Source organism: Rhineura floridana, chromosome 3 (assembly GCF_030035675.1).
Source record: "Rhineura floridana isolate rRhiFlo1 chromosome 3, rRhiFlo1.hap2, whole genome shotgun sequence".
Classification (NCBI taxonomy): Eukaryota; Metazoa; Chordata; class Lepidosauria; order Squamata; family Rhineuridae; genus Rhineura; species Rhineura floridana.
The window spans coordinates 61,051,337-61,078,062 of record NC_084482.1 but is presented as its reverse complement, the minus strand read 5'-3'; the positions used below and the strand labels follow the sequence as shown (position 1 = coordinate 61,078,062).

General features: G+C 41.7%; 2 protein-coding genes across 9 annotated transcripts in view; one reads left to right on the top strand and one right to left on the bottom strand.

The window, feature by feature from the left end:
- Positions 1–26,726, top strand: part of RECQL5 (RecQ like helicase 5) — an 86,203-nt gene that overhangs the window by 32,992 nt on the left and 26,485 nt on the right. The gene's annotated exons all lie outside the window — the stretch shown is intronic.
- SMIM5 (small integral membrane protein 5) lies at positions 968–26,447 on the bottom strand. Its single transcript, XM_061616185.1, has 3 exons — positions 26,180–26,447; positions 3,792–3,961; positions 968–1,837 (listed from the first exon to the last, which is right to left on the bottom strand). Exons 2-3 carry the CDS (start codon positions 3,916–3,918, stop codon positions 1,722–1,724), a joined length of 243 nt encoding a protein of 80 aa, XP_061472169.1. The 5' UTR covers positions 3,919–3,961; positions 26,180–26,447; the 3' UTR covers positions 968–1,721.

Below are 26,726 nucleotides of genomic sequence, written 5' to 3'. Positions count from 1 at the left end.
CAGATGGATTAAGCGACATGTTTATTTGGAGAAAAATTGAAAGATATATCTCTCAAGGAATTGAAACCTCTCTTTGACTTTTTGTGGAAAGAATAAAGTAATGTTTATGAGATTTGATGATTAATTAAGATAACTACTGGAGGAAAGTGATTTTATAATATAATTTTAGAGACAGGATTGTTATATATTGTAGACCTATAACTGATCTGCGACAAATCGGAAGTCAGTATTTTATTTTATTGTTTAATTGTTTTTGTTTTGTTTTGTTTTGTTTTTTGTCTTTGAAAATTTGAATAAAAATTAATGATAAAAAAAAAAAGAATGACACCTGAGCAGTTTATTGAGTTGCAGTGATAATCCTCCCCTAAACATTTCTGCTTCCACTTACACGTTTCTGGCTCCACTGCTTTTGCCTTGTACCCATGTAACTCCCTTTTGAAGGTCATTGGAGCATAAATCAAATACACTCAGAGTCTGTCTTTGTGGAAAGGGATTTCCTTTCAGTTGTAAGCTTTAGCTGGGCAACCATTCTTGGCTGTGCATGAGCTCTACCATTTGTCACAATGCCATCACCCAGCTGCTGCACGCATTTCCTGAAATAACGCAGCTCTCGTTGTAGCTTGTCAGCTCTGGGTATAAATATACTTTAAAGTACAGGCTCCGATGAATGGATCGAAGAATTTATCCCTCCCTCTTTTGACACCCTTTCCTTGAGTAACCTATAAGACTATTAACAGTGAGGATTTATTCTCATACCTCTCTCTTTTTATGAAGTTCTCTCAACACAACTACCTTAAATTTGGTGTATTGATGCCACAAATATAAACAATTCATAGCATATATATATTTATGAGAATGCATTTAGCTATAAATCCTAAACACATAATAGTAGATCATTTGGCTCTGTTGTTGCCCTTTCACCATTCCAAAGAATTGATTTGTAATATGCAAATAAGGCAAGGATCTTGAACGAAAAAGAAAACGCCAAAACATGTATTTTTATTTTTTGAAAGAGGAAACTTTAAGGCAGGCAAAGAAAATAGCATAGTGTTGTGAGGGCTGGGCAACCTTTCGCCTTCATCCTTGCACAGGTAATGGCTATTGCAAGTTGGCAGTTGGCAGTTTTCCTTCCTTCATGGAGGCAGGGAGGGATGGGGGATTTGTTGCTGTTCCTTTTTCGCCATCTCTGAGCTCATGTGTCAGCCGAAAGGTTGCATAATGTTTTCCCCAGAATGGATGACTTGGTTAGACATCACATGCACTGGTATTGTTGGCTGTAGATGATTGGACAGCAAGGAGGAAACTGTGCTTAGGTTGTAGTTTGTGCTGCTTGAGCTTTTGCACGTAGCTTGAATTTCAGTGGAAAATCCTTGTACTGAGCCTCCCGTGTAGAGAAGTATAACCTTCCTTAATCCTGGCTAACTTGCTTATGGCATTATTGCACACATTTTTTGATTAACACATTGGCCAGCTGTGGCATGTTTATCACTGTCTTGATAGTTTACTATCTGCCAAAGGGCAGAGAGAGAAATACTCTGAACTCTGTGACTTCATCAGTGTCATACAGTGACCATGGCACAAAACCCTAGTCAGGGTAAGGTCTCTTTCTCTTTACTCTTGCTCAGTGTTCTCATCTTATGCAAGGCTATTCTTGTGCCAGCTGACAGCAGTCTCCACATATTTGTTCCTTGGAACCTCCACACCCTTGTCTTAATGCATTCTTATGCACGGGCTGCTGGCTGAACTTGGATCCTCCTACCCTTTTGAACAGGGCTTCTATTGCAGCAGCGGACACAGCAAAAGCTGCCAGCTATGATCATCATTAGAAGTATTGTGGCTGAAATGTAAAGTGTGTGAGAGAATATTAGCTTCTGGAATTGCTAGCCAGGAATTAGAACAAACCTAACCCACTATACAATGAATGGACTAAAAAAAAGGACAGTTGTGGCTTTTAAATATATTTTGTGCCCTCTGGAATTACGAACAATGCATTACAAGAGTTGCTAATAGCAAAAGCTCTCGAACGGGTATGCCCAAAGTATGGCTAGGTGCTCATTGTTTTTTAATTGTTTGACTTTTGGCACCTACAAAAAACTAACTTATTCTTGCCCCCTTTCCAGCCATGCCAACAATAAAGCTTGGAGGAGGGAATAGACAGTAATGAAAACTGTGAAAGTGGTAGGTTCCCAGAAAATATAGGCAGGGTGAGGTGGTGAAGGAAAGGTTGCCAGAGATTATTTTTGTCAGATACCAATGTTTCATAAACATCTCTAAGATCTAGTTATAGCAATGTTGAATGCTATGAATGCTGCCCTGGGCTCTTACTGGGAGGAAGGGTGGGATATAAATCAAATAAATAATATGATGATGTGGAGGAAACAGGAATTGTAACTGCCTTCTGCATCTCCATTTTGTATTTAATTTTATAGGTCCAAATGTGTTTGTTCACATCTCTCCAGTGGAAAATGCATAATCTTCATACAAGGCAGAGACGCACAAGAACAGGAAGTGGGTGGTTGTGTTTCCTGTTCCCTTTACATCATGCTTAACGCTAGAGTGGCATTCAAAGCTGGATCTGGAATATCTGGATTCAAGGCACACCCCTCTCATGAAGTTGCTGTGAGGCCTTGTGCAAGCCACCATTTAGTAGCTTAATCACTACATCAGTAAAACAGAAATAGCAATAACCATTCTCAAAGGATTGTGATCTGCATAAAGATTGTAAAGCCCTTTTGCAAATCACAATTACTGTGTTAAAAGACTATGAGCAGCAGCAGCAGCAGCAGCCTTTTTAAAAAGGGCAGTTGATTTCTACTGTAAAGCATTGAAGCACCAGCAGTGTACTGGTAAAGCAAAAAATCTTTTTTGCTTGAAATACTCATTCAACGTATTTAGTCAAAAAGTGGCTAGTCAGGCTGGCCCAGAAGAAAACCTAGTTATAGGTGAAAGAAGCAGGTCTGGCAGTTTCCAGATTCCAACTGGGGGAGGAGTCACTGTAGTACACAATGTATCCTCCTTTGGCATTCAACAGAATGTGAACCTGTTGTGAACCGCCCAGAGAGCTTCGGCTGTGGGGCGGTATAGAAATTTAATAAATAAATAAATAAAAACATTGTGCAGTTGCTTTTAGTTCTCCCACTTTTCTCACAATTGATGGCTGTTAATTACCCCTTCACTCTTTCCAGGTACTGCCATCTGCTGTCTACCATGGCCAATTCTCACATGTATGTTAATCACGTGATGACTGTTTTCATGTGTGAACATCCATCACAGACAAAACTTTCATATTGCCTCAAACATGCTGTTTTGCAATGGATGCATTTCATATATTCCTATGAGAATGCAAGCAGTGAGAAACTGTGTATGAATTGGCCCTTGTTCTCTATGTCAGGAGATTCTAGTGTTAATTCTAAACTATACATGCTGTAACCCAAAGGTAATCCAAAGTAGTGCTTTCATTTGAGCCCAAGTTAACGATTTCCATACATTTTGTTGTGTCTTGTGCCATTGAAATGGAAACTTTTAAGGGCTATGGAACCATTTGAAGTACCGGATTCTCCCACACAAATGTGTACTTATATAAACAAGATTTATGTTACATGGTAAAATCTAGCAGACCCATACTAAAGTTTTACAAATGTCCGGAACATCACAGTCCCTGAGGAATCAGAAGAGATGTAGGTCAAAGAAAAGCTTGCAAGAGAATACATTATTTATAGCTCCTGAAAAACAAAGTAACCACATCTGATGAGCCCAGAGAGTTGCAAGAATGCAGAAAGCGTCATACTTACCAATGAACAAGATAATGACAAAAAAGAACAGAATCTCCACAGGTTCAGCCGTGGGTAGTCTTTGGAGCTTGAGCCATAGCTTATTACCAATAGTATAGAGTTCGTTCTGAAAGTCCTTGAAAGACATCCTGCCTTGCTCAACCCACGTTTTGTAACACTGGAACACACGGCTGGGGAGAGGAGAGAGAGAATATGTGAGAGAGCTACTGTTAACTTCAGTTTGGGAACACCAGGAGAAAGAGCTGTCTGTTCTGTGGTGCTGACTAAATTGAGATCACTAGCAAAACAAGTGTAGCAGGGCTCTGCCCTCCTTGGATTTCTAGTCATGTGTACAACAACAGTTCAGAAGGAGGCTTATTAGATGCATCCAAACGCAATGTATATCTAAACAAATCCAGAGTAGATTTCCCAGTTCTCACTCCCATTATTTCAGAGGTACAGCAATAATCTTGACTCTCCTGCTGAAGAATGTTTTCTATAGAAAACAATTCCCCGTGTCAAGTATTTATTTAAAATATGTATATCCCATCTTTCCATAGGGCAGAATACAAGGTAAATAAACAGTTTGCCCTCTACAGAGACAGCACACTGAGGATTAAAGCTTGTTCATAAGAAGTTGGCAAAGTTTTCTTGATCTCCCATGAAGGAAGAAACATCTTAGGTCTCCAGTTATCCAAAAATGCCCTTTTCAGTCTCAGAAGAAAGTGCTCAGTTTTTTAGTTGCTTTCTGCAATATCTGTGTTCTACATGAAATGCATAATGTTGTGGCATTCCATATTCTAAGTTCCATTCCACTGAGAAGCATTTGCTTTTGTTCTGGAGCTTTTTGGACTGGAGCTGTGTCACCCAATGTTTTAAAAGTTCTAGCATCTAAGAATGACATTTAGTGGTGGTAATATAAATTTTGATGTGTTTAAATGAAACTTAGGCCTACACTGTATATTATTTTAATGGTGCTGTTTAATCTGGACTTTATTCTCAAAGGAATTATAAAACACTTCAGCTATAAAATAAATAATGTGTATTTAATTTGGGGTGAACAGTCTACCCTCTCTTTATTCCTTTGTATACCCAGTCGGTCACTGCGCTCTGCAGGTGAGGGCCTCCTGCAGCTACCAGCTTATCATGAGACCCATTCCACACAACATAGCAAGCGGACACTTAGCGCTTTGGCGTGTACCCTTTGGAATTCCCTCCCTTTAAATATTAGACAGGCACCATCTCTGTTACCTTTTTTGTGCCTACTGAAGACTTTCCTCATTCAATGAGCCTTTTAAGGAGAGGCCATATCCCAGTCTGGATCTGTGTTGGAATGGCTTTTTCAGATGTTTTAAAAGATGCTTTAAAAATATTTTTTATTTTTCAGATGTTTTAAATATGTTTTATTTTTCAGATGTTTTAATACATTTTTAGTGTTTTGTCCTTTGTTTGCCACCCTGGTCGGGACAGAAGTTTAACTAACCAACCAACAAGAAAAAACTGTTAAAAGTAGTTTTGGGGGGTTTAGTCCAGATGTTAACAATGTACAAAAATACATGGCTTTTCTCATCTTGATTGTAGCAGTCAATTAACTTGACTGTTTAAATCTTCAAGAGCTCTTGGACAGCAACCTAACATTCTTTCAACATATGGGCTTTGAAACTTCAGTGAAGTCCTGTTGTAAGAACTAGGCCTTCGGGGTTTGGTGTGAAGCAGAACATTCTATGGGTGTGCCACTGCATGGAACGGAAAAAAAATTGGCCCTCAAAAGGAGTGCTTGTATATTGGAATTATTTAAGTTATGGCTGCTTTGCATAATTGCAGGTAAAGGATACCAGTTTCTTTCCAGACAGAAGAAACGTTGTGGGTTTATACCTGGGAAGTTTAGAAATCTGTGCTAAAAACACAGGCATCCTTTCATTTGAGAACTTTATTTTCATTACTAGAGACAAGTTGTAGAAGTTCAGCTTTAGCAGCAAGGGATAGTAATCCAGCTTCAAATAATGCTCCCCCTATCCAGCAGAGAAGAACTGTGACTTTCTGAACTCCCCCTCCCCACAAATGAAGACAATGGGACTAAAGCTGTAGGAGGACAGGACAACTATTAAAGAGCTTCTTGAAAAGGCAATGTAACAACAAAGCAGGGAAGCCCTTTACTGGTCAGCTGCCTGTAATAGATAAGCTCTGCTGGCTGTCTTGTTGCTGTTTAAGCTGTTTAGCCAGAAAACACTCATGTTGGTTGTTTGCTTTTTAATGTGCATTTGTTCTGTAATGCCGCTGGAATAACGTGAAAATTGTCAGCATCATGATAGTAATTCAATGCATCATCTTGCCTACAGAGAGTGAGGATGGCCTTGTGCTTTAAGTATATAATTCTGCTAAGAGCTGGGACTTCTACATGTTCTGAATTAACTTTACTATTTGTCTTTTGGTGGTTCTGGAAAATTCTCTAAGTCTAGTCCTGTTGTACCTTCATTTCCATGTTTTTTCTAAGCAGAAGTAATGAAGTAACTGCCAAGCATAAGCAAGGCACTTTGTATAACATCTCCTTAATGAACAATTCCTTGTGGAAAAATCCCATCACATTTTTCAGGCAAAGAGCCACATTGGCCATGCCCACATCCCAAGGGTCAAAGTGTAAAAATGGCATGGTCAATTAAAAAAAAAATTAAATGACAAAGGGGGGGGCACCAAATCCTTTTGGCATCACAGTTTACATTTTTTTAAAAAATCTTTTTTATATGGATAAAGGGGGTAGGCTTGGAGGACCACAAAAACCTTTTGTATCATGGCATCACAATGTCTCATAGGAGTAGTATACATAAATGTTGGGTGTCTTGGCATTGGCTACCCCTGACTTAACAGAATACCACTTCTTCATATGAGAACTCTACTTTAGTTTCTGCTTTGCTTTGTTGAAGCTGGCCTTGTGCTGGATGTTCCTCCCCTTTCCTCCCAGATGCTCTAAGACAAGGATGGGGAATCTGTGGCCTCCTTATGTTGCTGGACTACAGCTCCCATCGTCATTGGCCATGTTGTCTGGGGCTGATGGGAGTTGGAGTCCAACATCATCTGGAGGCTTACAGGTTTCCTATCCCTGTTATAACACTTCAGCTCTTGTGAAAGTTTATTACAGTTCAGAGCAGTCTCAGCATTTTTATACGGTAATGGTTGCATACCTGCTTTTCCTGTATGCAGCTCTATCAGCTGGTGATGAATTACAGATGAATAAATATGGGCATTCTCTGTTAAATGCATTGTTAGACTGGTTTCATCTGATTTCTGATTGCATAGCAGACACCTTCCTCTAAGACAAAGCTCCACAGAAGGAAGATTTTAACGCCTTCCTCAGCAGTTGTCTTCTGTGTTGAGAGACCACTGTACTTGATGTCAGTTGAATGTGTTGTGCCCATTAATGGCCAGGCTTATAACTGCTCTGCATCTGTTTCTGTGTGGTCCTGACCAAAGTAGTTTTGAGTTCCAGTCACTGAATTTTAAATTGTATGCTCAAGGTATTCCATAGCTATGTTCTAACAAAATGATGATCTATGAATTATGACAGAAACAATCCTAATCTCCTAATGGGCTCACATACTCTTTCTCCATACCCGTGGAATGGAAAGTGGCCAGTGTAACGCCAGTCTTTAAAAAGGGATCTGGGGGGGACCCCAGAAATTACAGGCAATTAGCTTACATCTGTTCCAGGAAAACTGGTAGAAAGTATTATTTTTATTTATTTATTTATTTATTTATTATATTTCTATACCGCCCAATAGCCGAAGGTCTCTGGGCGGTTCACAGCACAAAAACATCCAGTATACAATTAAAAACATATATCAAACACTTAAACGATATATCAAACCGTCTTGCAATGGTGCCATGCCAGAGGGATAAGATGTGCTTTTCCAAGGTAAGTGGAGGACTTTCCTCCTCATTACAACACTAGGCAGGTATGGGGAAAGGTTCCTCTCCTCCATATCCAGCACCATATCCGGTATGAAAAGAAAAAGAGCATTTTAATTTTCCTAGTAGAGTGCTGCGATGGAAAGAGAGAGAAAAAGAAGGTTTTTGCTCTTGGAAATCTCTCCTCCCAGCCCAGTGCTGTGATGGGGAGGAAGCTCCACCCTCCTCTGCTGATCAGCACAAGGCCTGTTTGTGTCTAAATATATATCGACATGTGTGTGCGCACGCACACAAGCATGCACAGACACGTGTCTGATTTTGTGTGTGCTCTTGCTCGTTGCTTGAATATGTCATGAGTGTGTGCTGTTGCGTATGGCGTGTGGTCTGTAAGTGTAGTTTGTGTATGTGCACATACATACAAGTGACTGTGTTGGCCATGCTGATCACTGGCTTGCTGCAGTTGGGAGGACTGGCCATCCCTGGAACCCATGTGATACACCAACAAGGTATAACCATGAATTCCTATAAATATGCAAAATATGCTAAAATGAACAATTACGGGACAAATTGTAAAACATGTTTGATATAGCGCCATGTCACAGGGACCTCAGGTGGCTGTAGTTTTAGCCAAAGGCTGCATTCAGAATCAGATGAGCAGGTGCAGCGTTCTCCATGCGCTTGCATGACCTCCTCCTCCACCACCTACAAGCTTTGGGTGAACCACACAGCAAGCCGTGGTTTATCTTAAGCTTTGGTTTGTTTAAGCCAGCCTTTCCCAACCTGGCTTGCTCATGTCTTGAGCATAGTTTATTTTGATATTTGAATGCATTCATTGTCTTTCTGCATCAGAAGACTCGTGGATTCCACATATTTCACATGAATAAGCTCTAATATGAGCAAAACCCATCCAGCTTTCAATTAAATTCATCTCTTTCAACAGTACTTCCACTCTATAGAGGTTGACTGTATACTCACCTCAACAAGAAACTGATCTAGTTGCCATTTCAGTTTCTTACTCATAGACATTCCAAGTTTAAGAAGTTAAATGATAAACAACAAATCAATACAGCGTACATCTCGGATGAAGCTTCTTCCGGCACGTCTAAACATTTGTAATAGTGATTCTCATACCTTTTTGAATTATTCACAATCAAATTTGGACTGGAAAAGGTGTTGGAGGATGAAGAGGCAGGACAGAGTAGAGACATATCCTTTACTAAGCTTTGCTCTCCCTCTCCACGCATTTACACACACTCTCACCCACACACAGCCAAGTTTAACTTTCATGCATGTGCACCTATGTGCATGCTCTCGTACACATCAAACCAATTCCACCTCCTAGTCTGTCACACACACACCCATTAATCCCACTTGCTCTCCCTTTTCCACTGCTGGGTGGTTCAGGGGGCAACCACAGTAATGCCTGCAACAGAAGTTGCAAAAATCTCTCCAGGTTCTTTCTGGCTCCAGATAATGGGCAGGTGGGAGGTGGCAAATATCGTATCTTGAAAACTTCAGAGGTAGTGGTGATATCCCCAGAGCCTTTCTCCCTAGTAGTTTCAGAGAACCATAATGGGTGAACCCACCGAATGTAGTAATTACAAAAAAAAAATAAGGTATATAAATAAATCTGGCTTAACTCTCCATTGCTATCAGCAGTATGAAGACAGCACAGTCTTATGCTGTTTGAGGGGAGTTGGGCTTATCTTCAGCTAAACCAAGCAGACTCATAGCCCTTCAGCCAAAACTATTTCTTCACTTGGCAGGTTTGGGTGGGCGGGGGTGTTGCTTCCACCTCCACAACCCTCACATTTATTTTTGTCCAAGGGCAGTTCTTCTCCATTATTGGTTATTTGTTCATTATTTAATTATATGAAGACACAAAACCCAAAACCCAAGGAAATGTCTTACCACAATCATGTCTGGCTAGAATGCTAAGGGGATCTACATCTCTCATAGAGGCACGTGCTTCTCCAGCACGTTCTTTTCCAACTTCCTTCTCAGTTCCATGATTGTCTGGACCAGACACAACCGCAGCTGGAGCATTCAAGGGACAATTAGATTTTTTCCAGGAGCAATTTGTTCGCCTTCTTTCTTTTGCTTGTTGCCTAGAAGCCTCCGTTTGAGTTATTAAAGACAAAGTAACCAAGCATATAGAAGAACAAGTCCTGTTGAAGCAGAGCCAGCATGGGTTCTGCAAGGGAAAGTCCTGTCTCACCAACATAGAATTCTCTGAGGGTGTCAACAAGCATATTGATAGAGGTGATTTGGTTGACATAGTGTACCTCACCAAAGACTATTGAGTAAGCTTAGCAGTCATGGGATAAGAGGAGAGGCCCTCTTGCGAATCAGGAATTGGTTAAGTAGCAGGAAGCAGAGAGTAGGAATAAATGTACAGTTCTCCCAATGGAGGATTGTAGAAAGTGGAGTCCCCCAAGGTATTGGGACTTGTGCTTTTTAACTTGTTCATAAATGATCTAGAGCAGCCTTTCCCAACCAGTGTGCCTCCAGATGTAGTTGGACCACAATTCCCGTCTTTCCTGACCGTTGGCAATGCTGGCTGAGGCTGATGGGAGTTGTGGTCCAACAACATCTGGAGGCACACTGGTTGGGAAAGGCTGATCTAGAGTTAGGGGTGAGCAGTGAGGTAGCCAAGTTTGCTGATGATACTAAATTGTTACAACAAAAAGGGATTGGGAAGAGCTCCGGGAAGACCTCTCCAAACTGAGTGAATGGGAGGCAAAATGGCAAATGAAAATCAATGTAAACAAGTGTAAAGTTATGCATAACAGAGCAAAAAATTTTAATGTCACATATACGCTCATGGGGTCTGAACTAGCGATGACTGACCAGGAACGAGACCTTGGGGCCGTTATGAATAGCTCGATGAAGATGTCGACCCAATGTGTGGCAGCTGTGAAAAAGGCAAATTCCATGCTAGGGATCATTTGGAAAGGTATTGAAAATAAAACTGCTAATATCATAATGCAGTTGTATAAATCTATGGTGCGGCCACATTTGGAATACTGTGCATAGAAAGGATATTGTAGAATTGGAAAAGGTTCAGAAAAAGGGCAAGGGGTTGGAGTGACTCCCCTATGAGGAAATGTTGCAGCATTTGGGGCTTTTTAGTTTAGAGAAAAGGCTAGTCAGAGGCATCATGATAGAAGTATATGAAATTAGGCATGGCATGGAAAAAGTAGATAAAAGGTTTTTCCTCCCTTTTATGTAACGCTAGAACTCAAGGACACCCAGTGGAGCTGAAAGTTGGAAGATTCAGGACAGACAAAAGAAAGTACTTTATGCAGCGCATAAATTTCACAACTATGAAATTTGCTTCCACAAGAGGCAGTAAGGGCCACCAACTTGGATGGCTTTAAAAGAAGATTAGTGACCGTAGTCAGAGGCAGAATGCTTCTGAAAATCAGTTGCAGGTAGCCGCAGGGTGGGAGAGTGTTCTTACACTAAGATCCTGCTTGTGTGTTTCCCATGGGCATCTGATTGGCCACTGTAAGAAAAGGATGCTGGACTAGGTGGACCACTGGTCTGATCCAGCAGGCTGTTCTTATCTTATGTTCACAGACGCAAGCAGGAATTTAGAAGCTTTTGCAGTTTATTGCATCCAAATCTGACAAACTGTGGTTAGCTATGGTTTGTTTGAAGCAAGCCAAGTTCAAAACATGACTTATGAAACTGGCTTGCTTCAACAAAGCATAGTTAAAATTAGTCAGAGTTTCGCATTTGGGCATAATGCTAAACTGTGGTTAACTGAAATTGAATGTGAAAATCTTCCAAATTTCTCCTCATGGCTATACCTGAAGGGAGGGGAAAACCCATGACGTCTGAACACAGCGAATGATTCTCTGCGGACCTGGAAATAGTGAATTGAGTAGTTAATTTGCTTTTGAGCAAAGCAGACTATTAAGCTGCCTAATAAATTAAACAAAAACAAGGGTCTTGTGGCACCAGGCACGTTAAACTAGCAAATTTATTATGGCAATGCTTTTGTGGATCTATTTCATCAGATGATCAGATTGTTTCATCTGACAAAGTAGACTCTGGTCCACAATGGCAGCTGATACCATTTTAACTTAGTAAGTAGGGCTGCAATTTTTAATTTTGCTGTTTTGATCACAATAGTACTTTTGCAGCACTTATTTAGAAAATTCTGCTTTTATGTATGTGCAGCGTGCCACTGTGTCGTTACTAAAAATATATCAATTTTTTGCACATCTCTGGACAGTGGGAAAGCTTTCATGTAAGAGGGTCAACTATGATTTTCAAACAAGATTGACTCTACACCTCTTATTTAGAAATTAAGCCATGCCACATGACATACATTTTTTGAATTCATGTATTGAGTACATCTACACCTCTATTGCCAAAAAACAAAACACACACTAACTTTTAAAATGTGAGGAACGCTTGCTTCCAGTTGCATGCAGTTTTCCTCTCCCCAAAAAATCCATATAACTTTTCATTATCTGAAACACTTTGTGCTTTAAAATAAAAGAACAAAGTATTTCAACAAAAAGACAAAAAAGAGTTTAATTTGAGCCAGAGCACAGCAGAACATTTGCAATGCATAGCTCAGTCCTGAAAATATGAAGTAATATTTACTCATGTACATTTCATCAGACTAAGCATAATCAGTCCCTGTTATGTCTGAGATTAGGGAGAATATTTTCCAGGGTTTGGGAAGGATATGAAGCCACATCCAGATAGGCACAGAGCCCAAACTGTTCATTTTAGAAATCACTGATAAAACTTGCAAAAAAGCTAGCTAGAAATAATAGCATATTTCTCCATCCCTCTGCATTGGAAATATGCTAAACCTAAGCTAGAGGGAAGCAGATCCACATACCTTTTCTGGAAATACTGTGGAAAATATTCTAGAACGACAGTGGATCAGATCAACCTGCCCTACACCACCAAGCTTTTAATGACTAAATGCAGAAAAATGCTCAATACAGAGTTTTTGCAATACATATAGAAGCCATCCACTATTTTTCCTCCCAGTTCATAAAAATAAATGCAAAATGATTAAATTAAAAATAGATATTTATTATAGAAAGACACTGTTTACTTACACACACTCTCTTTATAGCAAGGTCACAAAAAATGCTTGCTGTTATGTGCCTTCAAGTCAATTACAACTTATGGAGACGCTATGAATCAGTGACGTCCAAGAGCATCTGTCATGAACCACCCTGTTCAGATCTTGTAAGTTCAGGTCTCTGGCTTCCTTTATGGAATCAATCCATCTCTTCTTTGGCCTTCCTCTTTTTCTACTCCCTTCTGTTTTTCCCAGCATGATTGTCTTTTCTATTGAATCATGTCTTCTCATGATGTGTCCAAAGTATGATAACGTCAGTTTCATCATTTTAGCTTCTAGTGACAGCTCTGGTTTAATTTGTTCTAACACCCAATTATTTGTCTTTTTTGCAGTCCATACTATGCGCAAAGCTCTCCAACACCACATTTCAAATGAGTTGATTTTTCTCTTATCTGCTTTTTTCACTGTCCAACTTTCACATCCATACATAGAGATCGGAAATACCATGGTCTGAATGATCCTGACATTAGTGTTCAGTGATCTCTTTGCATTTGAGGACCTTTTCTAGTTGTCTCATAGCTAGCTGCCCTCCCCAGTCCTAGCCTTCTTCTGATTTCCTGAGTGTTGTCTCCATTTTCGTAAATGACTCTGCTGAGATATTGATAATCCTTGACAAGTTCAATGTCCTCATTGTCAACTTTAAAGTTACATAAATCTTCTGTCGTCATTACTTTCGTCTTTTTGACGTTCAGCTGTAGTCCTGCTTTTGTGCTTTCCTCTTTAACTTTCATCAGCATTCGTTTCAAATTATACAGCCACAAGAGTAGCTGTATACTATAGCCAGTATGGATTTTTCACATTCTGCAATGTTAAATTGAAAATACCCCCATGCCATTCTGATGCTTCCCAAAAGCTCATTTCAAAACAAAACCTTACAAAAGTATAGTCCTGAACTCAGAAACACTTGTTTAATAACTCTGTAAATTTTCATGGCGATACACAAAACAGTCAGAGAGAATAGAGAGTTCAAAGTCTAAAAAGAGAGGGAAAAAACTCAGAGCCCTTTTGGACTTTTTTCCCTCAGAGTTCTCATAATCTGTTAAAATACATTAAAAATAAGCCATGTTCACAGAGTACCTGTAATCCCACTACTGACTTTGCCCCATACTCTGACCTTCATCTTCTGCAGTTTAAAAGTTTAATTTTTTTTGGCTGGAACTCAGTGATAACGCAGGGCATGCTCAGTAAGAACCAACTGTCAGTGTTCCAAAAGCCTCACAGCTGCTGGGCTTGCCTAATCAAGGGGCCACACCCACACCAGACTTTCATTCATGTGAGACAGTCATGCCTTCCCCCAGAGAATTCCGGGAAGTGTAGTTTGTGAAGGGTGCTGAGAGGAGACTCCTATTCCACTGACAGAGGCCCAGTGGCCAGAGTGGTTTAATAGTCAGCCACTCTGATTGAAGCTTTGTGAGGGGAACAGGGCATCTCCTAGCAACTCTCAGCACCCTTCACTAACTACACTTCCCAGGATTCTTTGGGAGAAGTCATGACTGCCTAATATAAAGGCCTGGTGTGGATGTGGCCAGGGACAGCTTTGGTTTACATTTGGGTGAGAGACTACATGTGCCTTCTGTAGAATAAAAAGGTAGGGAAATACTGAAAAATGATACTGTTTTCTTTTTGGTAAGGAAAGGGGCTTCCCCTCTGCCCAGAACCTGGCCCACCCAATCTTCTCCCCTCCCCTCTCCCTCCTACCCTCCCAGCCCCTCCACCGGGTCAGTGTTGGACTATGACCTGGGAGACCAGGGTTCAAACTCCCACACAACTGTGAAGATCACAGGGTGACTTTGGGCCAGTCGCTGCCTCTCAGCCTCAGAGGAAGGCAATGGTAAACCCCCTCTGAATACTGTTGACCATGAAACCCTTGTTGATAGGGTCACCAGAAGTTGGGATCGACTTGAAGGCAGTCCATTTCCATTTTCAAATATGATTGCACAGATATAAATCCCATTGAACTCAAAAAGTATGCAAATAATCAACCCCACCCTCCCTTCTCCTCCCTCCTATCCCCTCCCCCTTCCTTTGCCCCTTCTTCCCCTTCCCGCTTTTCCCGCTTTTCCCCGTCCCCTTCCTCCTCCCCATGGTCAGTTTTACCTATTTTAAGCATAATTGCACTAGTGTAAATACCATTGAAATCTATAAGCATGCAAATGATCAAACCTGCTGTCCCCCTTCCTTTGCTCCCCTCCAATCCTCTCCTTCCCCTTCTTCCTCCTCCTTCCCCATGGTCAGTTTTACCCATCCTAGCCATGATTGCATAGGAATAAATCCCATTGAACTCAATAAACATGCAAATGATCAGACCTGCCTTTTTCCTCCTTCCCTTCTCCTCTCCCTTCCTCCTTCCCCCCTGGACCGCTTTACCTATCCTAAGCATGATTGCACGAGAGTAAATCCCACTGAACTCAATAAACATGCAAATGATCAATCAATTCTCAGCAAACTTGGACAGGATCCCATTTCTTACCTCCCGGATTAAAAAGCAAGGAAATTCACTAATAGGCAAAAAAACCTGGCAGTTTAAGAACGTACCTATAGCCCACATATATTTCTATCCAACTTTAAAAAGCAGGGAAATTGGGCAGCTATAGTGAATGCACCAGAGGAGCAGGAGACCTGACCTCCTCTCTGAGATATTGTACTGCCCTACAAATTTGTCAAAATGCAAACACAATTTGGGTTGGTCTTTCACAGTCCAATCCACTTCCTGTGTAGCTTGGAAGAATTTGGTAACATGTGCCTCAGAGCATATGGTGAGTGGTGGTAACACCTGCAATCAGCCCAAATAATAGAAAGGAGACATGTGCTGTGCTGATCTTGTTTTAGCAGGGAGGAAGCAAGCAACATCATTAAGACAGTTGATAGAGTTCAGATGGTCACTTTAAATGTGTCTGATTTACTTTGCAATTTTAGTGAAGTTTCCTATAGTAAAACATACTCTTTTGCTTCTGTTTCTGTGAATATGTGAAGTACAGCAACACTTTGCAACACTAAAAAATCCCTCCAAAAACAATTATGGAATAATGGCACTGACTGTTCTGCACAATAGTTTCCAATGGACATGGGGAGTGTCTTCGTTTGCACAAGATCAAACAGGTGGAGGTGAAATATATTCTAGCAAAATTCTAGGTGTGCTCTGTTTTTAATTGACCATGCCCACCTTGCCTTAAATGAAGTGGTTGAAACATAGCAGGCTGAAAACATGCATCCTCTTTTTTCCAACAGCTAGAGTCATTGCTGAAGTAGCAACATATTGGAATCAGTCTGATTTTACATCAAACTGCAGTTTCAGATTCAACTGTTAATGCACCCAAAATAAAAAAGAACGTAACCTCCAATTTTAAACACAAAAGGTGCTCTTCACCATCATATGACATTAACCAATAAAAAGGCTTTGAAATTAATAAAAATAAATTTGACACAGATTTCTAGGATGAGTGAGGGAAATAAGAATTTCTAGATTAGATTCTGTGTAGAAACATTAGTAACACAGGAAAGAAGCAAAGTGAGAAGAACACCAAAAAACATACAAAAATATAATTCCCACCACTCACCATACTGTCAGAGGCACATGTTGCCAAATTCTTCCAAGCTACACAGGAAGTGGATTGGACTGTGAAAGACCAATCCAAATTGTGTTTGCATTTTGACAAATGTGTAGGGCAGTCCAATATCTCAGAGAGGTCAGGTTTCCTGCTCCCCTGGTGCATGCACTATAGCTGCCCAATTTCCCTGCTTTTTAAAGTTTGATAGATATATCTGTGGGCTATAGGTACATTCTTAAACGGTAAGGTTTTGTGCCTATTAATGAATCATTACTGGTTTCTGCTAGTAGTATGATATCGTCTACATATCTTAAATTATTGATATTTCTCCCTCCAGTTTTCACTCCTCCTTCATCTTGGTCCAATTCCACTTTCCGTATGGTATGTTCTGCTTATAGATTAAACAAACAGGGTGATAAAATACACCTCTGTCTCACACTGTTTCCGATAGGGAACCAATCGGTTTCTCCATATTCTGTCCTTACAGTAGCCTCTTGTCCAGAGTATAGTTGCACATCAGGACAGTCAGATGCTGTGGCACCCCCATTTCTTTTACAGCATTCCATAGCTTTTCATGATCTACAATTCTACACAGTCAAAGGCTTTGCTGTAATCTATAAAGCACAGGGTGATTTTCTTCTCAAATTCCTTGGTCTGTTCCATTATCCAACGTATGTTTGCAATATGATCTCTGGTACAACAACTTCCCTTTCTAAATCCAGCTTGGATATCTGGCATTTCTCGTTCCATGTATGCTAAGAACCTTTGCTGTAGAATCTTCAGCATTATTTTATGTGCATGGGATATTAAGGCAATAGTTCGATAATTACTGCATTCCCTGGGATCTGTACCGCAGTCTGCTCCTGGTCTTGTTTTCGCAGAAAGTATGGAACTTCTGCTACCAGTTATATAATCAGTTTGATTCCTATATTGACCATTTGGTGATGTCCATGTGTACAGTTGTCTTTTTGGTTGCTCAAAAAATGTGTTTGCAAGAAACCAATTATTGGCTTCACAGAATTCAGTAAGTCTTTCTCCTGCTTCATTTCTGTCTCCTAAGCCCCATTTCCCCACAATTCCTAGTTCTTCTCTGTTCCCTACTTTTGTTTTCCAGTCCCCCATGATTATCAACACATCTTGTTTTGGTGTGTGATCAGTTTCCTCCTGTACTTCCAGTGGCGTAGCTGGGGGGGGGGCGGTCTGCCCCAGGCGGCACTTTTTTGGGGGCAGCACAGTTCATCACGGGTGCTCCCTTCCTCAGGCGGCGGCTGCTGCTGCTGCACCACAATTGGACCACAGCACTTGGTAGGGCATGCAGGCGAGGGATGGCTCTGCCGCGGCTGCCAACCTTGCCGCGGGGCTGGCGCTACGGGCTGGCGCTACGGGCTGGCGCTACGGGCTGCTGCTGGGCACCTACGGGCTGCTGCTGGGCACCTACAGGCTGCTCCTGCTGGGCACCTACAGGCTGCTCCTGCTGGTGGGCGCCGCCGTCTTCGCGGGCCTGAAGGGGCCGCCCGAGCGAACCCTGCTGGCCGCCTTGCACGACACCCACGCCTGCCTGCTGGCCAAGCACCGGGCCTGCCTGTCGGAGGAGCAGCTGGCTGGCCTCCTGGAGTGCCTCCTCAACGACGGCAGCTACGGCGTCTCCGGCCTGGGCAACGTCTCCGGCGACGAGAACTGGGAGTTCACCTCGGCCCTTTTCTTTGCCGCCAGCGTCCTCACCGCCACAGGTAGAGAGCAGCAGCACCACCACGGGGGAGCCGTCCTGGTTGTTTTTTTGGAGCGCAGGCGGAAAACCAACAGGTGTAGAGGGAGGACCGCTCTGTTGCGGTAGGCTGATCACTGTGCAAGGGCACCCAGCGCCTATAGCCAGTCTCAGGCTGCTGACAGCAGGGCTGAGGAACCTGTGGTAGCCCTCCCGATGTTGTCCTTTTGGAGCGCAGACAGAAAACCAGCCGGTGGAGAGTGAGCACTGCTCGGTTGCAGAAGGCTGATAAGGAACCTGCGGTGGCTCTCCAGATGATGTTGGCCTCTGGCCTGGCTAGCAGTCAGGGGTGATTGGAGTTGTAGTCCAGCAACATGTGGAGGGCCACAGGTTCCCCATCTTTGGTCACTCTACACCAATGGGCAGCCGCTTGCCAGAGTCCCCTGCAGACAAAGGTCTTTTGCCCTCCCTGGCTGCCTGATTCTTTGAAGTGGCAACGCCAGGGATTGCACTTGGGACCTTCTGCGTGCAAAGCAAGTGCTCTACCCACTGAGCCAGGGTTCCTTCTCCACGGCATGCAGAACAGCCCTTTTATTTATGTAGTTACTTATGGCACTCATAGCCCACCCTTTATGAGGCTGGTTGACAGAGAGGTAGCGACTGATCCAAGATTACCAGGTGAGTTTTGTGTCTTAGTGGGGATTTGAACCCAAGTCCCCCTGGGACAATGCACTAACCGCTGCACTGCACTGCCCCTCTAAGCAGAGGAAAGAAGTCTGATTTCCAGTGTGAACAACAACAAAAAACCCCATCCCCTGGGGATGTTTTATGTCACTCTCTGCCAGCTGACAGGAGCTGCCAAATATGTTTTTAACTAACATGACTTCAGCACCCTTCAACAACAAAGCACAAGATTATAGGAAGCTCTTTTATAGTCAGATCATCTGGCTCAGTGTTGTCGACACTGATTGGCAGCAGCAGTAGCTGTCCAGGATTTCGAGCAGGAGCCTTTCCCAGCCCTACCGATTTTGACTTATGGCGACCCCATGAATCAGTGACCTCCAAGAGCATCTGTCATGAACCACCCAGTTCAGTTCTTGTAAGTTCAGGTCTGTGGCTTCCTTTATGGAATCAATCCATCTCTTCTTTGGCCTTCCTCTTTTTCTACTCCCTTCTGTTTTTCCCAGCATTATTGTCTTTTCTAATGAATCCGGTCTTCTCATGATGTGTCCAAAGTATGATAACCTCAGTTTCATCATTTTAGCTTCTAATGACAGTTCTGCTTTAATTTGTTCTAAATGTAAATATACTGCCTTCAAGTCAATTCTGACTTAGGGCAACCCTATGAATAAGGTTTTCATGAGGCTGAGAGGCCATGTGAGCTTCACCCAGTGAGCTTCATGGCTATGTGGGGATTCCAACCCTGGTCTCCCAGGTCGTAGTCCAACACCTTAATCACTACACCACACTGCCTCTCACTAATTTGTTCTAACACCCATTTATTTGTCTTTTTCGAAGTCCATGGTATACCGCAAAGCAGTTGATTTTTCTCTTATCCTCCTTTTTCACTGTCCAACTTTCACATCCATACATAGAGATCGGGAATACCATGGTCTGAATGATCCTGACTTTGGTGTTCAGTGATACATCTTTGCATTTGAGGACCTTTGCATTTGAGGACCTTTTCTAGTTCTCTCACAGCTGCCCTCCCCAGTCCTAGCCTTCTTCTGATTTCTTGACTATTGTCTCCATTTTGGTTAATGACTGTGCCAAGGTGTTGATAATCCTTGACAAGTTCAATGTCCTCACTGTCAACTGTAAAGTTACATAAATCTTATGTTGTCATCACTTTAGTCTTTCTGACTTTCAGCTGTAGTCCTGCTTTTGTGCATTCCTCTTTAACTTTCATCAGCATTCATTTCAAATCATTACTGGTTTCTGCTAGTAGTATGGTATCATCTGCATATCTTAAATTATTGATATTTCTTCCTCCAGTTTTCACACCACCTGCCACTTGATCAAAGGGCCGGATAATTATCTTGAAAAAGTTGCTTGGGAAATGAAAAGATGTTGCCCTGCTCGCGTGTGTTTTTTGAAGACGGCGGGGGGAGGGCAACAAAGGGGGGAGGGTGACGAAGGGGGGAGTTTTCTCCGCATTTTCGAGAGATTTTCCCAGCCAGTTTTTGGCACAGCTTCACCCAGAGACCCCCCTCCCCACACCCCACGTCCACGAGGTTACCTGGCTGGAGGGTTGCAGTGGCGTAGCGGGGGATGGTGGAGGTATTTTTGGAGTGTATTGAGAGGAGCGGCAAACTCAGGGACCACCCCGGGCAGCAAAAGCTCTAGCTACGCCACTGTGTACTTCTGCTTGAAATCTCCAATTCCTCTTCTGCATTTGCCGTTGGAGCATAAACTTGGATGATGATTATGTTAATAGGTTTCCCGCTTAATCTCATTGATATCACTTGCTCAAAATGCTAAACTAAACAAAAAACAAAAGCTCAAAATAAGAAGCCATGCCTGTTGCTTCTATAGTTACCTATGAAGAGGTCTGGCCTTTAGGGAAACAGCTCTGAGCATGCTTAGAACCAATGTATGATTCTGATACAGGTTAAGGCTACCACATAGGGCTGTTCTTGAAGCAGTCCTGACTCTTCCCTAATTTGCTCTACTGGCTGTGCTGGATAGGACTCATAACAACAGATGGAATAGGAGGCTTCCTGTTAGGGCTGGCAAGCAGGCAGGCCCAGAAGGGACCTGTTTGTCATAGGTATATTTTTGGATTAAGATTGGCTGAGTGGTGCTGCTGAGTGATTGGCCAGAGAACAGGAGAATGACAATAATGCCTTTGCAAGTCCCTGTAAATTCAAGAAATTATAAAATGGGTGTGGGACTGGAAAGAGTGTGTAGCTTTGAGATTTGGGAGGGCTGTGCTTCGGTTGCCCTAGTACACCACCTCCACTGCTGGTCCATGAGAACTTCAGTCATAATAAATTTGTTAGTCTAAGGTGCCTAATGTCATAAGACTCTTGTTTTTGCTGCCACAGACTAGCACAGTTGCCTCTCTGGAAATTCATAATTCAGCTTTATACTCTAAAGGTGAAAGTCCTCAAATTTCTCAGGCTTCACAAATGAGGTCAAAACTTTTCTCCCATTAGACTAAACAGTATTTACAAGTGTATGTGCCAGTGCTTGTGTCCGTCTCCTGGCAGAGGTTGAATACTGGAAGAAATTGTTGGTTTTGGCTATCCTGTTTTTGCCTGCAAAAAAGTCCAATTCCACGAACAACCATGTGGCCATCAAACCTAGTTGAAAACACTGAGAATATTATGTTGCTCAATGCTCTCTCCCCCAGACCTCTCCACCTCAGACTGATGTTACAAGACTACCAACAAATATTAAGTCACTATTTCACAGTTTCTTTTAAAATACCAAAGCCAGCTTGATCCAGCGGACAAAACGTTGATCATGGCCCCAGGTGGAGTGGATGTAAGTCCTGATTATCCACAGATTACTAGAGAAGCTGTGGGGGAAATTCCCAGTCTATAAAATGGGAAGAATGATGACCCAGTGCATTTGTAAAGATGAATATGGTAAGGAGGCTGTAAAGTACTTCTTGCACTTTTAATTACACCCTTTCATGGAACATGTAGGACATCCATTTCTGAACCACAATGAAACTTCCAGATTTAGAACTGAAATACCAGTATATCATCTTTCTGTACTTTGGAAAATAAATAGTTGGTTATTTGACTTTCAAACCTCACCCACATGGCAGAGGGCTCTCCTTCAAATTAAGCTGATTTTTACTCTGCAAGCACTGACCAGTGCAAGTCATTAATACTAGTTTGGCACACTCTTGTCGCTTTGCCTTAGCCTTTGTGGCCTGACACTGTTCCTACTTGAGTGTAACATGGGAAATTGAATTCTGTTCTAAGGAATTAGCATTAATAGCTGCAGAAAAAGCAACCTCTCAAATAATAATATTTAAGTGATCCAAGATGGATAATTCCAGTAGTTTCTTTTCCTCAGGGTCACTTACTCCTTCCTCTAAAGCGCCAGTTTACTCCAAATCAAGATGGATTGCAGTAAAAAGGACTAAAGCTATATTGGTCTTGGGAGGCTTAAAACAAACAAAAGAAAATATTATTTTTCACACGGTCAGGGAAGAAAGACACATGTTTTGATGCTATGTTTATATAATCAGTTTTAGTGGGGAATTTTCCAGTTAAATTGCATTCATCTGCAACTCCTTACTTTAGTTGCTTGTTCTTATAAATGCACCCCCATAGGATCTGTACCACCACCCCACAAGTTCCCTGGTTACTCCTTCTGTTTGCAGGCCTGTACATGAGGAAAAACCACAATATAGGCAGGGGCAACTTAATATTTATTTATTATTTCCCACATGTTTTCCAACAGAACAATTCAAGGTGGCTAACAAAATTGGTCAAATAGGACAAGAAGTATAAGAACAAATAAGTCAATACAAGCCATTATTTGCCCCCCACAAAACTTGCCTGCTGTGAATAGCACAGAAATTCTTCAGAACTGTGTGGGGAAGACGAAGAGAACTAAATTAAACAAAATTTGGGCTCAGAGCTGTGTGTCCAAATGCCTAGACTGCCCAGTCAGGACTAATAACCCCCAGTTCCGTTTACTCATGTTTTTGTAATCACAAGAAGATGCGTTCTGTAACTAGCCGAAGAATGGAATTCACAAACCTAGAGTAGCCCTCATGAAGACATTTGCTGTGGCATTTCTTTTTTATCTCAGGTACCTTTTACTTCATCCCATCCTTTTCAACTGCCTTTCCAGGAAAAAGTACAGCAGCTATAGACATTTAAGGGGTGGCCCGTGGAATTCTCAAAGAGAAGAATCGAGTCCAAGTGCTTATGAAAAGCACAGGGAAGTAACAGTTGGGTTATAGTGTCTCCAGAATATCACAGTCTGTTTCCCAATGTGAATGGCTAGTATACTAGCTTGCTGATAGTGTATAGCCTCTAGCAAATATGTGATGGCAGTTGTGCTTTATGGAGACTGAGAGGCCTCTTTACTGTATGACAGCTGGTAACACAAGCCAGGGCTCTGCCTCCTTATTCCAAGACATGTGTTTCAAATTGCATATTTCCCCATATCTGCATCGTAAGGCTCCTGCCAAACCCTCCAGCATTTTTTTTCTTTTGCCAGAAAACATTGCACTGTTTTTCTCATGTACTCCTCTCCCACATTCTTGCTGTTTTTAATTTTTTTTCTTCCGTCTTCAACTAACAGAAGCAACTGATCCCTTTAAAAAGAGTAGAAGTTGTGTTATGACAGGAACCTTAGAATTTGGGCTTCTGCCAGGAAGACGAGGGGTGTGTTTAATTATTGTGCTTTTTCACATAAATATTCTAAATTTCTACACATAACAGATTTGTCTGAGCATACACCATCCACATCCCCTTGCAAGTTAGCAGGACTCAAAAGTGGATTTGCAAGTTTCCATAAGGGCGTCACGTGAAGTGAAGGAGTAGTAGGAAGAAATCTGTTTTGGTGAATTTAGCTTGGGGCTGTGTTTGCTTTTGAGGACTTTGCAGGGAAAGAAGCAGACTTCTTTCAAAGTTTGTACTGTTATACCAGCCCCAAAATGGCTGCAGAACCACCATGGCAATAATTAGGTTTAATTGGTTTCATATGCAAAAGAAAAGAAACTGAGTTTTATCTTTGGCAACAAGTGATGAGTAAAATGTCTTGGTAGGAGAAACCTTGACAGGTAGCAGTAAAATTGGCTTTGATTCTTTCTGGTGTGTTTTGAGAAGATTGTCTGCCTCCTGAATTTCTTGGTTATGGCACCATAGTTGTAGAGCTCCCTCCTAGGGAAGGCCCACATAAACTAAGCATTCTTGTTCCAGCTGACATTTTGGAGGTCAATAACTGGATTTTAGCCTTTACTTTTATGCATTAATTGAAGTATTTATTACGTTCGTGTTCTTTTCTGGAATGGGGTGTGGGTTCACACATACATACATATATACTTGCACACAATATATGTATAGCATGATTTAAAGCTCTCAAAAGTTGGCTTTATATTTTATAGAGTTAGTTCTCTGACATAGATGTGGATTACTTTTCAGGCTACTATTCTTGAATGAGAGCTCAAGAACACAAGTAATTGGGATAATCTTTATTGGGTGAGTGTGTAATTGATAGAGACAAAGTAGCATAAAATACTGGTAGGGGCCATGTGTCCTGTAATAAATTTTCCTTAAAAATAAATAGGAACCTCTGTTTTAGGACAAGACTTTTCTAATATTCTCACTATTCCTCCTACTTATTTCTGTTTGACAAGCTCTCCTCATTGGACATTTGTAATAAGTTCCAGTCTGTTGCAGTAAAAACAATGAAGAGCCTTCTGTCACCTTCACAAATACATTGTGCAATAAGCATACATGGGCCAGAGCTGGATACGTCCATGTCTATGTGCATGTGTATAAACCTGAGTATAGAAAGAAACAAGACTTTTCTTATTTTAGTTTTTACAACATCAAGTCAAACCAATTGGTATGGGTGTGGCCCACTCCCAAATACAGGTGTAGCAAGATGAGTAATATAAACAAACACTCACGGTGGGACAACTAGTTTGTGTAGTAAGCTACCCATTCCCAGGGCTTGCGTTCAGACCAAATTTCACAGTGTAAAATATGCTAATACCAACTCGGCAGCTTCATGCTGGACTCTTCTTTTCAGACTTTTTGCGTGTAGTTTGGTGACTTTAAGGTATGCTACAGAATGTCCAAAGAGATTGAGAAGCTCCCCTGCTGGTTTTACAGTACAACACTTTTGGTTTGTTTCCTCTTAGCCTCTTACAGAAAGACTATTTTGTGTGACTGATGTTAACACATTTCACTTTAAAAAATGTGCAGATGAACAAGCCCTTGATGGTATGGCTGGTTGTATTGTCAGAGTAGATTTGAGTTGGCACCTAGTTTGTTCCTCACTTTCTGTCTCCATGAAGTGGATCATTATTGCTGATATTAAACTGATTTCACTGAAAGCTTTTAACTCCCTCTTTCTTGTGGCATGTTGCATGTGTGCCCAGAGAGTTGAATACTCTACTCTGGTCAGTGTTTCCTAATGCTTAGAGCATACTGTGGTTGGAGAAATGTCAGCTTCTAGTAAGTAGTACTAAAACTTACTGTAGTAATTCATTAAAAACTAAATCAATGCAGAATTCCTTGATAACATACTTCATTAAAACCTCGGCCTTATTTCTGCAGCTGTTGTATTCTACATCTGCTGGAGAGGCAAGTGCAAGCATACAAATCATAGAATAGTAGAGTTGGAAGGGGCCTATAAGGCCAACCCCCTGCTCAATGCAGGAATCCAAATCAAAGCATGTCCAAATGTCCACATCCAAATGTTGATGGTTGCTCATTGGCACAAAGTCCCAAATCTTGAGAATAAACTCTTATTTGTTTGCAATAGTTGTAAGGGCTCTATTGCTCAAGGAAAAGTATTTACTCTCTGGGTGAAATGTGCTACAAAATTTACTGAGTGGCACATAATTTGGCACCCATAGAATTCCTTCAGGATCTAGCTGATAGTCAAAAATGTCAGGCCCTATGTTGGGATGATGGGCAATTCCTGGGAAGATAGCCTATATCATCCCATGGCTAAACTGCGAACTAGTCGTCAGAATTTTGTTTAAAATGACCATAAACATTCCAACCTACCTATGACTGCATACATTTAAAAAGTGTATGCATTTTTTTATCCTGTAGCCAGGTCTCATGTTTGCACAAAGATTTTTTTAAAATTATTTTTACTAGGATTTTACTTTTCAGGTTGCTGATGATTTTTTTTTAAGAGTTTGGTGCCTGATTCATAGGGGACCAGACATCCACGTGAACATTGAAAGAACTGTTGTACTGACATTCTCCCTTACTGCAGTGTAACTTTAAAAACCTGGCTAAAAAGGCATTTGTTTTCCCACTCCATGCTCTCCCACCCAAAGTGTCCTTCTCACACACTTTCCTCTGACATCCCATGTTGCAATGCTTCCTGTGAAATCTTGACACGGGTTGAAGTTGAACAAACCAACCGTCCCTTGGTGAGATGCAGTAGTAGTACGAGAAGAGGTAAAAGCCAGCCTTACCTAGTAGTGTTGCAGGAGAAGCCGTCTTTGTCCTCCGTGTTGTCTTTCTTTCTGTTGTCATTTCATATCAGCTCTCTCCTCCCATTTTTTTGCCCTCTCTGTTTCCTGTCTCTGCTCTCAGCTCCTCTGGCCTCTGCTGCTGACAGCCAGCTGCTGTCTGTGCCTGTGCTTTCTCTCTCTCTCTCCCTCTCCCTCTCTTTTTGTTGTTGGTTGTCCTGGAGATGTGAAGTTTCCTATTACATGTACACCAAGGAGGGGAGGATCACAAACGGAGCCTTGCAGCTATCACAATCTCCCCAGCACAGAGCTCCTGAAACCAACACTTGTTGCAAGCTGATTGTGTAACTCTTGATTGTGTCTAAAGTTTCTTCTGCTTTTTTATTAGACCTGTTCTCATGCAGCCTACGTGAGCGTTGAGGTAGTTCCGTTCCATTTGTCTGCCTGTATATTAAAATGATCCACTTTTCTGCAGGCTACTAAATTCTTTATTAACTTCCAAGAAAGACTGCAGCTATTTTGTGAAGAAGCCGGTGATAAGGAATGAGAG

Bases quoted from the DNA above. Each gene is read 5' to 3' on its own strand.
- SMIM5 (XM_061616185.1), bottom strand. From the start codon at position 3,918: ATGTCTTTCAAGGACTTTCAGAACGAACTCTATACTATTGGTAATAAG. The intron at 1,838-3,791 runs GTAAGTATGACG...TTTACATTTCAG, and splicing joins TGTCATTATCTTGTTCATTG to CCACAATACTTCTAATGATG.